Below are 12,058 nucleotides of genomic sequence, written 5' to 3'. Positions count from 1 at the left end.
CCTTTCTAACCAGTCTCCCTAAGGAAGCTTCCTCCTCACTGCCTGTCTTCAGAACCAGCAGCAGCTGTTTGTGGGCTCACAGCACTGCCCCCTCACCCTGCTGGGACTGCTCAAGACCCTGGAGCTGCTTCTTCTGGAGACAGATGACTTGCTCGCTGCCTGTCACACTGCTCAGGCTGGCCCCACACAGCCATTCTGGACCTCTCTCATCCCTTCTCCTCTGAGTTTTCTCTGTCTTAGGACCTTACAGTCTTGGATTCATTTCACACTCTTCATTTTAGTTACTTGCTTAAACATCCCTTCCCCAAACCAGATCACCACTCCCTAGTAAGAAGACGTGTGTAGACATGGAGCCCTGCCGAGTCTGGAGAACAATTTCATGTTGGACCCAGGTTTTGGTCTGTTTGCTCCCTTAGTGAAATTTTGTAGCTATTTTGTTAGGGAGCCACTGGAGTTTACAATTGCAGGGTCATGAGGAACAGTGTGACCATGCTTCCATGCTCAGAATCATGTCAGCAGATATCCATGCTAAGTGGCCGCCATTCCATCCTGCTAGGTGGCCGCCATTCCATCCTGCTAGGTGGCCGCCATTCCATCCTGCTAGGCTTCTATATTTTTCTACTCTAGAAGTTTTCACTTCAGTAGGACTATTCTCCACCCCAGTCTCCTCTATTTTCAGCCAGACCTAACTGAAGAACGAAGCTTGCATTCTGAGTACGAGAAAGACACCTTTTACTGTCTTTACTAAGAACATGCCTTGAAAACTTCCCAGTTTATGGGGGACCTTGGGTCTGTGGGGGAAAAGAACAGAGTGGCATCAGGCCCCCTGGACTTCAAATTGGAGTGGCCGGTGCATAGAAGAGTGCTCCATTTTCAGAGTGTCAGCTGGCCTGAGGGCTGGGTTCTGGGAGAGGTAATGCTAAAGGCACAGAACCTTTATGCGGGTCTTGGAGTTCAAGTCTTCCAACAGCATAGCTGCTACAGGGCACCCTTCCTTGTCAATTCCTCAGCCACACATGTTCCTAGCTCCCCTGTCTTTTACCCCCAGTGTTTGCAAGATGAAATGTATATTCCTCTGCCTACCCTGGTCCTCCATCCTACTCCTCTGTGTATTCTCTTCAGCACCTTCTCTGCACCATCCTGTTGCTGTGAGTAGAGAGGGTCTGTGGTGGTACTTTCTAAAAGCAGCCTGTGGCTGTGGCATCACCTTTGCCAGACTGTGCATACAGTATTTACAGTTGAGGGGAGGTGAGCAGCCATGCTTAGGCCTGAAGGCCCTGTCTAGACAGCCAGAACTACTTGGAATTCTCAGGGCACAGGATTCTGGAAACTAGAAGGAAGGGAGTGGAGGCTTGGCCATTTCACATTTCCACTGTCTTTGGTACATGTGGCCATAATCCTTGGCTTTACTTCCCTGGGGTCCTTTAGAGACTCCTTCAACCGTTCTAGGTCAGAATAGTGACACAGAGTCAGTAGTAGAGCTGTGGCCAGCGTCGTTCCTCCAGCTGGACAGGGGAAGTGAAGCCCAAGCTTGCTGCCTTGCTTGTGTGTCCTCTCATGTCGAGTGAGCAGAGTAGGAGAAGGGGACAGCTGCAGCCAGTAATTGGCATGAGCTGGAGGCAGAAATGCTGGGCTCCTGCTTTCTTCCAGAAACCTTCACACTGTTGTCTTCTGCACACTGCTGTCTTCACGCTGCTCTGTGCCTCTGTGTCCCACTGCTGTTGTACTCACCATAGATGAGTTTGGTTCCTCTTTCCCCCTTCTGACTTCATGTTCTTACCCAGATTCTTAGCGTTCCTCTAACGCTCCTTAAATCACGCATCTGTAAGTCAAGAAGTCTTGTGCTGTGAGGTTGCACCCCTTCCTTCAGGCTCCCCTCCCTCCCCTGCTCTGCTCTGCAGTGTTCTTACTGGGATGTCTGTGTGAGCTTCTGCTGGCTGTCTGGTCTGCACTGCACTGTCAGTGAGGCGTCCTGACTCTTGGCTGCCTTCTGCTTATTTTGCTCAGGGGACAGATGAGCTCTTCTTTCCCTAGCTCTATTAGTTTTGGATGCCCAAGCCTGCCCATATGCCCTTGTCTGCTTAGTGCTCTAGCCAGGAAAGCTTCCTTCCTCCCAGTTCTGATGTGTGCTGTGTTGTGTGCTGAGTCCTCCCTTGCACCCAGGACCAAGTTATCTCCCAGCTCCCAAAGACATGTGACACTTGTGTGTCTTGTCTCTGGCTGGAGTGAGCCTTTGCTGGGCTTCTTTCTCTTGTGTGGTGTAGAACCCTGGTGCCCTTAAGCCTAATTGGCAGGAATTCCCGGGTGTTGTGAGTGTCTCTTTGTGGCTTCTGGCCGCATACTGCTCTGTGCCCCTGTGCCCTTTGGGCCCCTCACTCATTGATTTGTCTCCTCAGCCCATGCCCCGAATCTTGGTGCAGCCTTCTTTCTCAGATGCCCGGGCAACAAGAACAGAGGAGGTGAGTCAGCAGGTTGGGCTGCCCCACTTGCACAGGTAGCCCAGATGCCTGCTACCCAGGATCCTTTTGTCCACACCTGCCTTTCCCCTTTGCTTCCCACTTTGATAACTAACTACAATGTAGGTCACTGTCTTCTCCCTGCACAGGCTCCTTGTTACACTTTGCTATTTTCAACCTGTTAATCATATGATTGCTAAAGTTTTTGATGCTTGACTGCTAATGTAGTCTGTGCTTTAATAGCCCACTGTTAGGCAGAGGGGGTTTCTATAAACAGAGCCATCTCCTTCTTGTGAGTATTTGCTTAATTCTCAGTTTTACATTTCCTTCCTTCCTTCCTCCTCCCCTCTCCCCCAGTTTTTTGAGACAGGGTTTCTCTGTGTAATAAGAGCCCTGGCTGCCCTGGACTCCTTTGTACACCAGGCTGGCCTCAAACTCACAGAGATCCGCCTGCCTCTGCCTCCTGAGTGCTGGGGTTAAAGACATGCACCACCACGCCCAGCTTTTATTTTTACATTTCATTCTGGTTCATGGTATCATCATGAGAAGACTAATGCTAAGCTGGGAGAAAACCATTTTTTATGGTTTCCCACAGGACAGCAGCACACGCCATCTTGTAGTGACCTCCCTTGTCCCAGCACACTGTCAGTCTTGCAGAAAGCACTTTATCTTCATAGGGAAAGTTTATTTATCCAGACAACAGCAAACAGGCCCCAGTGCCTTGAGGGAAATTTTGCTCTTTAAGTAGCGCCCCATCTTGAAAAGTCCCTTTCAGTCAGTGCCTTCCTGGTGTCCTAGCATTCCCAAGGTGCCCCTCCCCTGCGAGCATTACCAGTTGTCATGTGGAGGCAGTTTTGACCAGGAGCAGCACTCTCCCTGGCAAGGCCACCTGTGTGCCCACTTTCTGCTGATCATGTGGTGCCTCCTAGCTTTGGACAGTCCAGAGACAGCAGCTAGGTTTCAAATGGCCAGTCAGCTCCAACCTCCAGAAACCGCCTGTGGGTGCTGGCATGGGAGCAGGCAGAGGTTGTGTTGTCTTTCCTTCTGCCATCTCTAGTCTGTGCCATCATGTACCTGGCTTATCCCTTTCAGGGGGAGCATAGACAAGCCCCTCAACTTCCTTAGGCTTCACTGTAAATGCCTGTTTATAGATCCTGCAACTGCCCTCCCACTAGTGACTCCATGAGGCATACATAGGAAGAGCTGTCACCTGAAGTGGGCCTTGCCTCTCCTTCATGCTCCCCCATGGGCAGAGCGGCCTGGGTGGGACTGGGAGTGCCTGAATCTCACTGGTGAGTGAGTATGGAAAGGACCCTCTTTCCAGGCCACAGGTCACATCCAGCTTCCTTTGTAGCTCTGTGTATTTCCCCTTGCATTCAACAATCGCTAACCAGAGTGGGAAAGAATAAATAAAGCTGTCCAAGTTGCAGAAGAAAAATGATTGAAGGATTGCCTAATCTTTCAGCATATTTATGGCGATGACAGTTATTGATCTGCTGGATTGAGTAAGTTTTCAGTCAAAGCCCCATCACAAAAATGGGCTGTTAATCTTGAGAGGTGCCGTGAATTCCCTCCCCAGAAAGTGTGCCTTGTGGGCAACGAAGGCTTCTGGAAGCAGGAATATAAATGACAATTCACGGGAAAATGCATGATTTATCAAACTGCTGAGTAAAGCCAAGTAACTGGAAGAGACCTATAGATCTCAGCTGCGTCCCAGTTCACATAAATCTGCATTTCAAGTTGAAAGTGACCACTCCTGTGGCATACATATTGGGACACATCTTTCTTTTTCTGAGCAGCCTTCCACCTTGTTTCCATCCCATCTTCTCCTTCCCCAGCACTGTGGCTCCATAACTGGGAGGGGTGCTTGGGTCTGCCAGCCGTTTCAGTATCTACAAGGATGTCCTGTGCTCACTTCTAAACACTGGCTCTAGCGTGGGGGTCTGCCGTCATCTCAAGATGTCGGCTCTGTGTCTCTGTCTTCTGTCTGGTACCTCAGAGAGTGATGTGAAAGGCCACTGGTTCAATCCTTGCTTAGTGACAGCTCCTGGCTCATGCTCCATGATCAGAGCCCCCAGGCCCTGATGATGACAGCCAGAGAAGCCAGCAGCCTGGGTCCCCTCCTTGTCCCTTACTCCCAGCCCGAGGACCCCACTAGTACTGTCTGGGGTCAGTGCCTCTGTATCTTCGTTGCTTGCTAAAAGCACTTCCAGCTCATCTGCTGAGGTCGTTCTTTGGATTTTGCCAGAGAAAAGTGCTCCCCTGCCCCCTTTATGTGTGTTTCAGTCTCCCTGTGTGAACACTGGTGGGTGAGGGTGTCTTCTTTCATGGGGACAGTTACCTGAGACCAGGGGAGCTGGGATGGGCAGAGTGAGGTTTAGTGTATGCAGCTTTCTGCTGACTGGAGCGAGGGGGTCTTACCTTGTGTCATGCCATCACGTTCCTAGTGGCAGGGATGAACATCTCTGTAGAAGATTCAGATACAGCAGGGCTTGGGCCATATTGCTTGGCCATTCCTGAACACAGCTCAGTGCTCATCTGGCATTTGGTTACAGTGCCAAGGCAAGTTCTGGCTATGCTTGCTTCAGGTGTGTGCTTGCTGGCAGCCAGGAACAGTTCTTACCCAGGCTGTAGTGGAGATCTGGTAGAGCTAGCTTCATGGGCTTGGGTTTGGTCAGAAAGCCCTTTCCAACTCTCATAGTATACCTTCTGCCCTCCTGCAGGCTCAGCGAGGCAGCCCTGGGCCTGGTGGGGCTTTGGACTCTGTAGCCCCTGCAGTGAAGATCTGCGACAAACTTGTCAGAGTGTCTTCCCCTCTGTCTACCATGGTGGTTACTCAGCCTCCAGAAGGGCAGGATGGACCTCCCAGCCCCTTGAGCGAAGCTTCGAGTGGCTACTTTTCTCACAGCGTCTCTACTGCCACCCTGTCAGAAACGCTCACCCTAGGCCTAGACACCTCAGGCCTTGGTGGCCAGACACCTGGGTCCCCCCCTGCCTTGTGTCAGGTCACCCCAGAGCCCGAGCTGGCTTTCCTTTCCTGCACACAGAGCCATCCACCCGCCCCGGAGGAGCCCCAGGTACCACTTGCCACACCTGCTCGAAGCACAGAGCTGGAGGTTCCCAGACCACCGCTTCTTTCTGAATCCGCATCTGCGGTGCCCACATCCCCATTCAGAATCCGGAAAGTGCGGACCTCAGAGCTTAAGTCCTTCGCTGGCATGCTAGGGGGTGCCTCCTGCGGAGCTGGGGAGGACCCACTGGCCTCAGAAGAGCCCAGCAATGCTAGGGGACAGGCCCTGGGAAGGCTGGAGGTAACATCTGACTCTGAGGAGGCCAGTGAAGTCCCTGACTGGCTCAGAGAGGGAGAGTATGTTGTTGTGGGAACCAACAAGACGGGCATTGTGAGGTACATTGGACCAACAGACTTCCAGGAGGGAACATGGATCGGTGTGGAGCTGGACCTGCCTTCAGGTGAGTGGGCTGTGGGTGCCCTACTGAACATGGCTCTGCTGAATGTGGACTGGCAGAAAGGGAACCCAGGATGTACTGTGTGCCTAGTGCACATCTGAGCCTTCTGACCCTTCAAAAACCAGATGCTAGCTTGTCCAAACTCTCAGAATCCATCAGAGACCCAAATAGTAACTGAAAACTGCTATAAATTTAGTATTGATTTAAAATATTTTTCTCCTGAGACCACATCCAGCTGTGTGGCCCAGGCTAGTTTGGAATGACTGGGCATAGTGACCCGCCCACTGTAGCCTCGCAACTTCCTGGGGTTATAGTTGAGCGCCACCACACCCAGTGTTCTGCCTCAAGCCATATTCAATGCTCCTGCGACTCCAGGGTGCTTAAGTGTGAGTGCGATGGCTCTAAGTTGTAGGCTCTTGAGTCTCAAGACAGACTGCAGTGCCCAGGGTGGCCAGGAAGCAGGGGAGGCCGTAAGGACGCACGTGCCCGGCATCTATCTAGACGGTCTCCAGTGTCTTATCCTTTAAAGAGTAGGCTCCCTTGGGGCCCCGCACTAGGCCCTTTTATCTCTGGTTTGTGTCACAGGCCATATGGTTTTATTGGGTAGCCATTATTCAACCTGGGCCACACACATTTGTTACCTCACAGGGAAATCTCATGTTCATTGGCAACTGTGCCTCCAGCCTGGGTTACAGTTAATCTGCTTTTTGATCCCAAGTTTATGGGAAGCCATGATTGGGCTTGGATGGAAAGGAAACTTCCATTTCAGGCTTCTTTCCTAACATGTGGCCAGGATCTGTTTGTGTGGCAGTGCCATTGCAGCTCCTTCCTGTTTATTGCTGAGGAGCTTTGCTGCATGGATATCTGCATATTAGGCTGCTCTGACTGCAGGCTGGGAGTAGTCACATGGGCACCGGGCCCATCATCTCACTTGCTCAGTGTTGAACTTGTGAAAATACTGGGTGGTTTTCAGAGTGGCGGCCTCATCATGGTGCTAGAGTGTCTGTTGTGAGCGTCTTCTCCCTTGAGAAGGAAGGAAAAGTGTCTTGGTCTGAGCATGGGAGAGATGAGAGCCTGGAAGGCCAGGGCCAGGGCATCCCTGAGATGTGCAGCCCACTATTTCCTGCAGAAACACCTGCTCAGGCTGCCGCATGAGAGACCTGGCTGGCCGCCTCTGTCTCTGGACACTCAGAGGGATCCAGCAGCTTGTTGGACTGCTGGGTGGACTCAAGCCTTTAGGAGGGCACCCCTCAGAACTCAGCTTTAAACCCTTATGTCTTTCAACCAGCCTGTGGCCTCACTGGCCCATTTATCCCTGGCTGCAGGCACAGGTCAAATCGACCCCCTTGTCCCTAAGCTGAGTGCTTCCTGTAAGGTCACTATCTGAAAAAATAACCTGGCAGAGAAGAACTTGAATTGGAAGTGGTTCAAGATGCTAACAGTAGTATAGGCTAGAAAAAAATTTCAAATCTGCTTTTCCCTGAGTGCATAGGGGGATTCAGGAAGAAGTCTGTGTCTGCAGCTGAACTCAGGAATGAAAGAGAATTAGTAAATACTTTAACTCACCAACAGGAACTAGCTAAGCACGTGCTTGTGTGCATTGCTGGGCTAGGTTCAAATCCATTGTGGTGAGCAGCACCCCACCTGACCTTTACTTGTGCAGAGGAGAAAATGCTAAGCGAACAGATACATTTTGATAGGAACAAGTGCTGTGAAGGAAACAAATGGACCAAGGGGATAGAGGGGGATGGCTCTCGGGAATACAGAAACTATTCAGAGAAGCAAAGAATGCAGGAAGCAGAGCTGGGAAGTTGGGTCACCACCAGGGTAAGGCAGGGCAGGTCCAAAATGCTCCCGTGTGTGTGGCCCAGCTTGTTGTGTTTGAGGACCAGTAGGAAGGTGGCCTATGAGGTCTGAGAGGCACCGTGTGCCTGCATCTAAGGGTCTGTGGTGCTTAGTGCTGTTTGACCAGGGCTCGCAGAACACACGTGGGGAGCAGCGGGAGCAGGAAGGCCACTGCAGGGGACGGCAGGTGTGTGGGCCGGAAAGGACTGAGGTTAAGGCAGCGGTAGGTGTGGAGAGCAGTGGTCAGGGTTGGGGAAGATGCGTAGAAACTGCAGCCGAGGACAGATAGAGGGGGCCATTAGGGAGGAATGTCAAGGTTATAGCTAGTTCAGCAATGACTGAAGCACCTGATTTCTGGGTTGTGTGGTGGCATGGAGGTGGCAGCTTGATGGACACAGTAAAGAAGGTGACAGTGTGTGTAACACAGGTTTCTCCTTCCCCTGCAGGAAAGAATGATGGCTCCATTGGCGGGAAGCAGTATTTCAGGTGCAACCCTGGCTATGGGCTGCTGGTGAGGCCGAGCCGGGTCCGGAGGGCTGCAGGTACTGGGCGCAGGCGCAGTTCAGGGCTGCAGCCTCAGGGAGCCCCAGAGGCCCGCAGGAGTGCTACCATCTCGGGCTCTGCCACCAACTTGGCTTCACTGACAGCTGCACTGGCCAAAGGTGACAGGAGCCACAAGAACCCTGAGAACCGGAAGTCCTGGGCCAGCTGAATTGTACCCCCCTGGTGGACACTGCTGGGAAGGGGAGAACTGGTTCCTCCCCGGAGGACACCGGTCCATGGGAGCAGGTCCATGAATGCTTTTTGCACGATGCAGGGATGGTGGACAGCCTGGTTTCCTGCCCTCTCTGGCAGTCTGGAAGCTGCATTTCTTCCTCTACTTGGTAATGGCAGAGGCCTCTCAGCTGTGCTCCTCTGGTTGGGTGTGAACAGTTCCAGGAGCGCAGAGACTCATGGGATGGTAGCTGGGTGGCAGGGCTGGAGCCAGGCTAGCTCCTCACTGCCTGCTAGAAATGAGGGCAGGTGTTCCCAGCCAGGTTTGTTGGGCTCCTCTTTCCTTATTCTGCTGACTTTACTAATGTCTTAATTTAAACAATGATCCTAAGTAGTGTCTTCCCCCTCACATACAGATTCCTTCTCTTGCCTGGGGCCAGCATCCGTGCCACCCTTTACCTGTACCAGTCCCTTCATCAATCCTCTAACCCATACCCCACCCTTCTGAGTGACACATAGGGTTTCTGGGAGGCATCTTTGTGGGTGTCCCAGTGTCCTTACACCCAGTAAGTCTTTTCTGTCAGCCATTCATTTCCTAACAGGATGCTTGAACTATATTTATTTAATTTATTTTTCAAAAGCTGAAATAACTAGCAAACAACAATGCCTGTCTGTCCCAGCATGCGTGCCTGGGGCTTGCCTTGAGCTCACTGGCCTCTGGCTGGCTGGAGCTGCAGCTTCTTTCTTGGATTGTGGTTACTGGAGGTGGTAGCCAGCAAATAAAGCCACCCCTGCATTGCTTGATTGCAGACACACCATGGCCTTACTGACATTGGAGGGAAGGCAGTCCCCAGGGCTTACCATAGCTCAAGCCATTAATAACCTTGTCTGGACCTGTCACATTTCAGGGCACTGGAGACTGACTGACAATTCCTAACCCCTGACTGCCCCTGGTTGGTAGTGAGGGGAGAACTCTCAATTTCCCTTCCTCAGATGTGTGCTGCAGCCATGGTGTAGCCCAGGGCATTACCAGCCACCTTTTCACTGAGATGTGTGTGGCCTCCAAGTCCCAGAGAGCGTGTGGAGGTCTGAGCAGGCAGGTTGGAGTCACCCAGTCCCTGTTGTCCCAGGCCCTGCCCTGCCTTCCAGCTCAGGATGGAAGTCCTGTGTCAGCGTTTATACCAGCTATCCTTGGCAGCTTTTTGTAAGGGTGGCCCTCTAACTCTTAAGAATCAGAGCCAGCAAGCTTTTGTAGAGGAATTGGGTTTGGGCGGAGTTATGCCTCTTAAGGGAAGTAGCACCAGGCTCCTACCAGTTGGCTCCTCAGAGCACCTCAGCCTCCCCTGGCCCCGACCAGGCTGGCTTAGGGCAGCAGGAGGACGGGTGGTTCTCCCTGGCACAGGTGTGGTTCTGCCTGCACAGAAGCCCAGCCTGGGGGATGAGTGTCATTCTGCTCTTGTCACCAGAGTTTGCCAGGAGAGGCCTACTTCCACCCCGTTCTGGAACAGCACAGGTGTCTGGAGCTGCTAGCTAGAGCCAGGCGACAATTTGATGTGACTCAGTTGGCATTTTGGAAGTGCCCGCTAGGTGTGTGGTGCTGTTAGCACTGCCATGTCTGCCTAGCCTGCTCTGGTGGCCAGCACACAGTTCCATGGACTGTGTTTCATGAAGTTAGAGGTCTTCTCTAGTGTCCCCTAGAGAGCAGTCAGTCAGTCCCTGAAGGGGCCACGGCCCCAGAGGCCAATCAGGTACACTGTGGAGAGGAACACTGTGCAGCCTGTCACTTGGGGTGGTCTAAAACAGGATGTAAAGGGACTGTTGACTTCATCTTGCTGCCTGGAGCACTGTAAATCCCACGTGATCTTGCTTGTCCAGCTGTTGTGCAGTGGTTCTGGGACCACTTTGTCTCCTCCAGCCCCACTTCTAAACTCCTTGGACCTGAGGTTCCCCGGTCTTCCCATTTCCAGGCTGCCTCTGAAAAGTACTATTTCCACATAGCCTTGTAGGATACCCTCTGGTGAAGGGCTCCAGCTTCACAGGCCACTGGCCAAAGCACATGATGTCCTCCTGGATGGCTCTGCCCATGCCCTCAAGTGGCATGTTGCTGGGGCTGTGTCTTGCAAGGGCAATCTGTTTGCACAGAAAGCTCTGGTGCTTTCATGTACCTTGGTGCTCGGTATAGATGAGATTTTTTGGGAGTGAAGTTTAGGGCCTCATGCTGGCAAATGTGCTTGAAATTTGTCCTCATGGATATTTCTTATGAGCTGTCCCTGTGGCTGAGAGGACCCTGGGTGTCTCTATGAGGGCAGGGAGGGGACCTTAGGAGAGCTGGCACTTCAGGGCGGGTTTGAAGAGAGCCAGCAGGGCTTGCTGCACTCGTGTTGCATGCATGTGCCCTGTGGTCTGGATGGAGACAGTGAGCCTTGTTTTTTCTGGGCTGCTACTTAGATGAGACCAGACAGGCCAGCTGCACTGGGCCCTTTACTTCTTTCTGGAGCAGACTAACACTAACTTGCAGCTGGAAACGTGGTGATGGTCCCTAACATGTCAGGCAGAGGTGGAGGGCAGGTGGTATAGGCGTAGCTGGGTCCCAGGCCTAAGGGGCACAGGGGCAGTGTTTGTGGGCTGCTTAGTGACGTGACCCCTGAGAAGTTGCTGAAGTACAGACAGTGATTTGATGTCTCCAGTCTTCCCCACCACTTCTCATGCTTTAGAGGTTCCATGTGGGAAGCAGGTGTGTGGCTCACATAGCATCCACCAGCCTTCCCAAGCTGCCTGGGCTACATGTTGCCCACAGAGCGTGATTTGGAGCTTCTTGTGCCTCAAGGCCCAGGCCATCCCAGGTCAGAGACCTTTGGGCTATCTCTAGTGCCTTCCCTGAGGCTAGTGTCTAGCCTGCACTCTGTCCCCCTCCCCACTACTCAAAGCATCTTTCTCTTATGTCTATGGTGCCTCCCGTTGGGCCGCGGATACTCACTCAATGCTGGGAGAGTAAAAAATGGCACGGGTGTGTGGATTGTGTAAATATGAGTTCACGTGACTGATGTTGATTCCAGGGTTATGGTGATTTGGTGCATATTAAATGGGAATTAAAATCCAAAGACCTTGTAATGAGTAGAAAGATAATGACTTATGTTGTACGATGAACCAAATACTGTAATTTTGTACCATAAATGCCTTCCCACCAAGTGACCAACAGCTTCTAAATAAATTAGATGATTTCTTGTTCTGTCTGATGTCAGTTACCTGTTCTTCCCTACCCTCACTTTGGGCGTTGGCTCACTACACTGTCCCTTGGTGGTGGTTTGAGGGCCTTTCAAGATAGAAAACAGGAGCTCAGAGAGCAGCAGGCCATAGGGCACCATCTTCTGTGGCCCATAGATGTGGATCAAAGACCCAAAGACCCTGGAGGCCACATTGGTATCTTGGCCTGTCTCTAATCCCTTGTTTACTCCAGCCGGTTAGAGAAGCCAAGGCAGCATCAGGAACGCTGGGGGAGGTAGACTCAAAGTAACTGCAGTTTCATGGCGTGTGCTCACGTGTGTGTGTGTGTGTGTGTGTGTGTGTGTGTGTGT

General features: G+C 52.1%; 1 protein-coding gene across 3 annotated transcripts in view; it reads left to right on the top strand.

Moving 5' to 3' along the window:
• Positions 1–11,712, top strand: part of KIF13B (kinesin family member 13B) — a 154,317-nt gene extending 142,605 nt beyond the window's left edge. For 2 of the 3 annotated variants that reach the window (XM_084767179.1, XM_084767181.1), the window contains 3 exons: positions 2,397–2,459; positions 5,180–5,927; positions 8,216–11,712. In XM_084767179.1, coding sequence (XP_084623305.1) covers positions 2,397–2,459; positions 5,180–5,927; positions 8,216–8,481 — 1,077 coding nt within the window. In that variant the 3' untranslated portion in view covers positions 8,482–11,712. The remainder of the gene's footprint in view (positions 1–2,396; positions 2,460–5,179; positions 5,928–8,215) is intronic. The other variant, XM_084767180.1, reaches the window with a different exon arrangement.
• The last annotated feature ends 346 nt before the right edge of the window (positions 11,713–12,058 follow it).

The sequence above is a fragment of the Acomys minous genome (genome assembly GCF_964271855.1).
Source record: "Acomys minous genome assembly, chromosome: 18".
NCBI classification, from domain to species: Eukaryota; Metazoa; Chordata; class Mammalia; order Rodentia; family Muridae; genus Acomys; species Acomys minous.
Note: the sequence above shows the minus strand (reverse complement) of the source record. Positions and strands in the feature narration are given on the sequence as shown.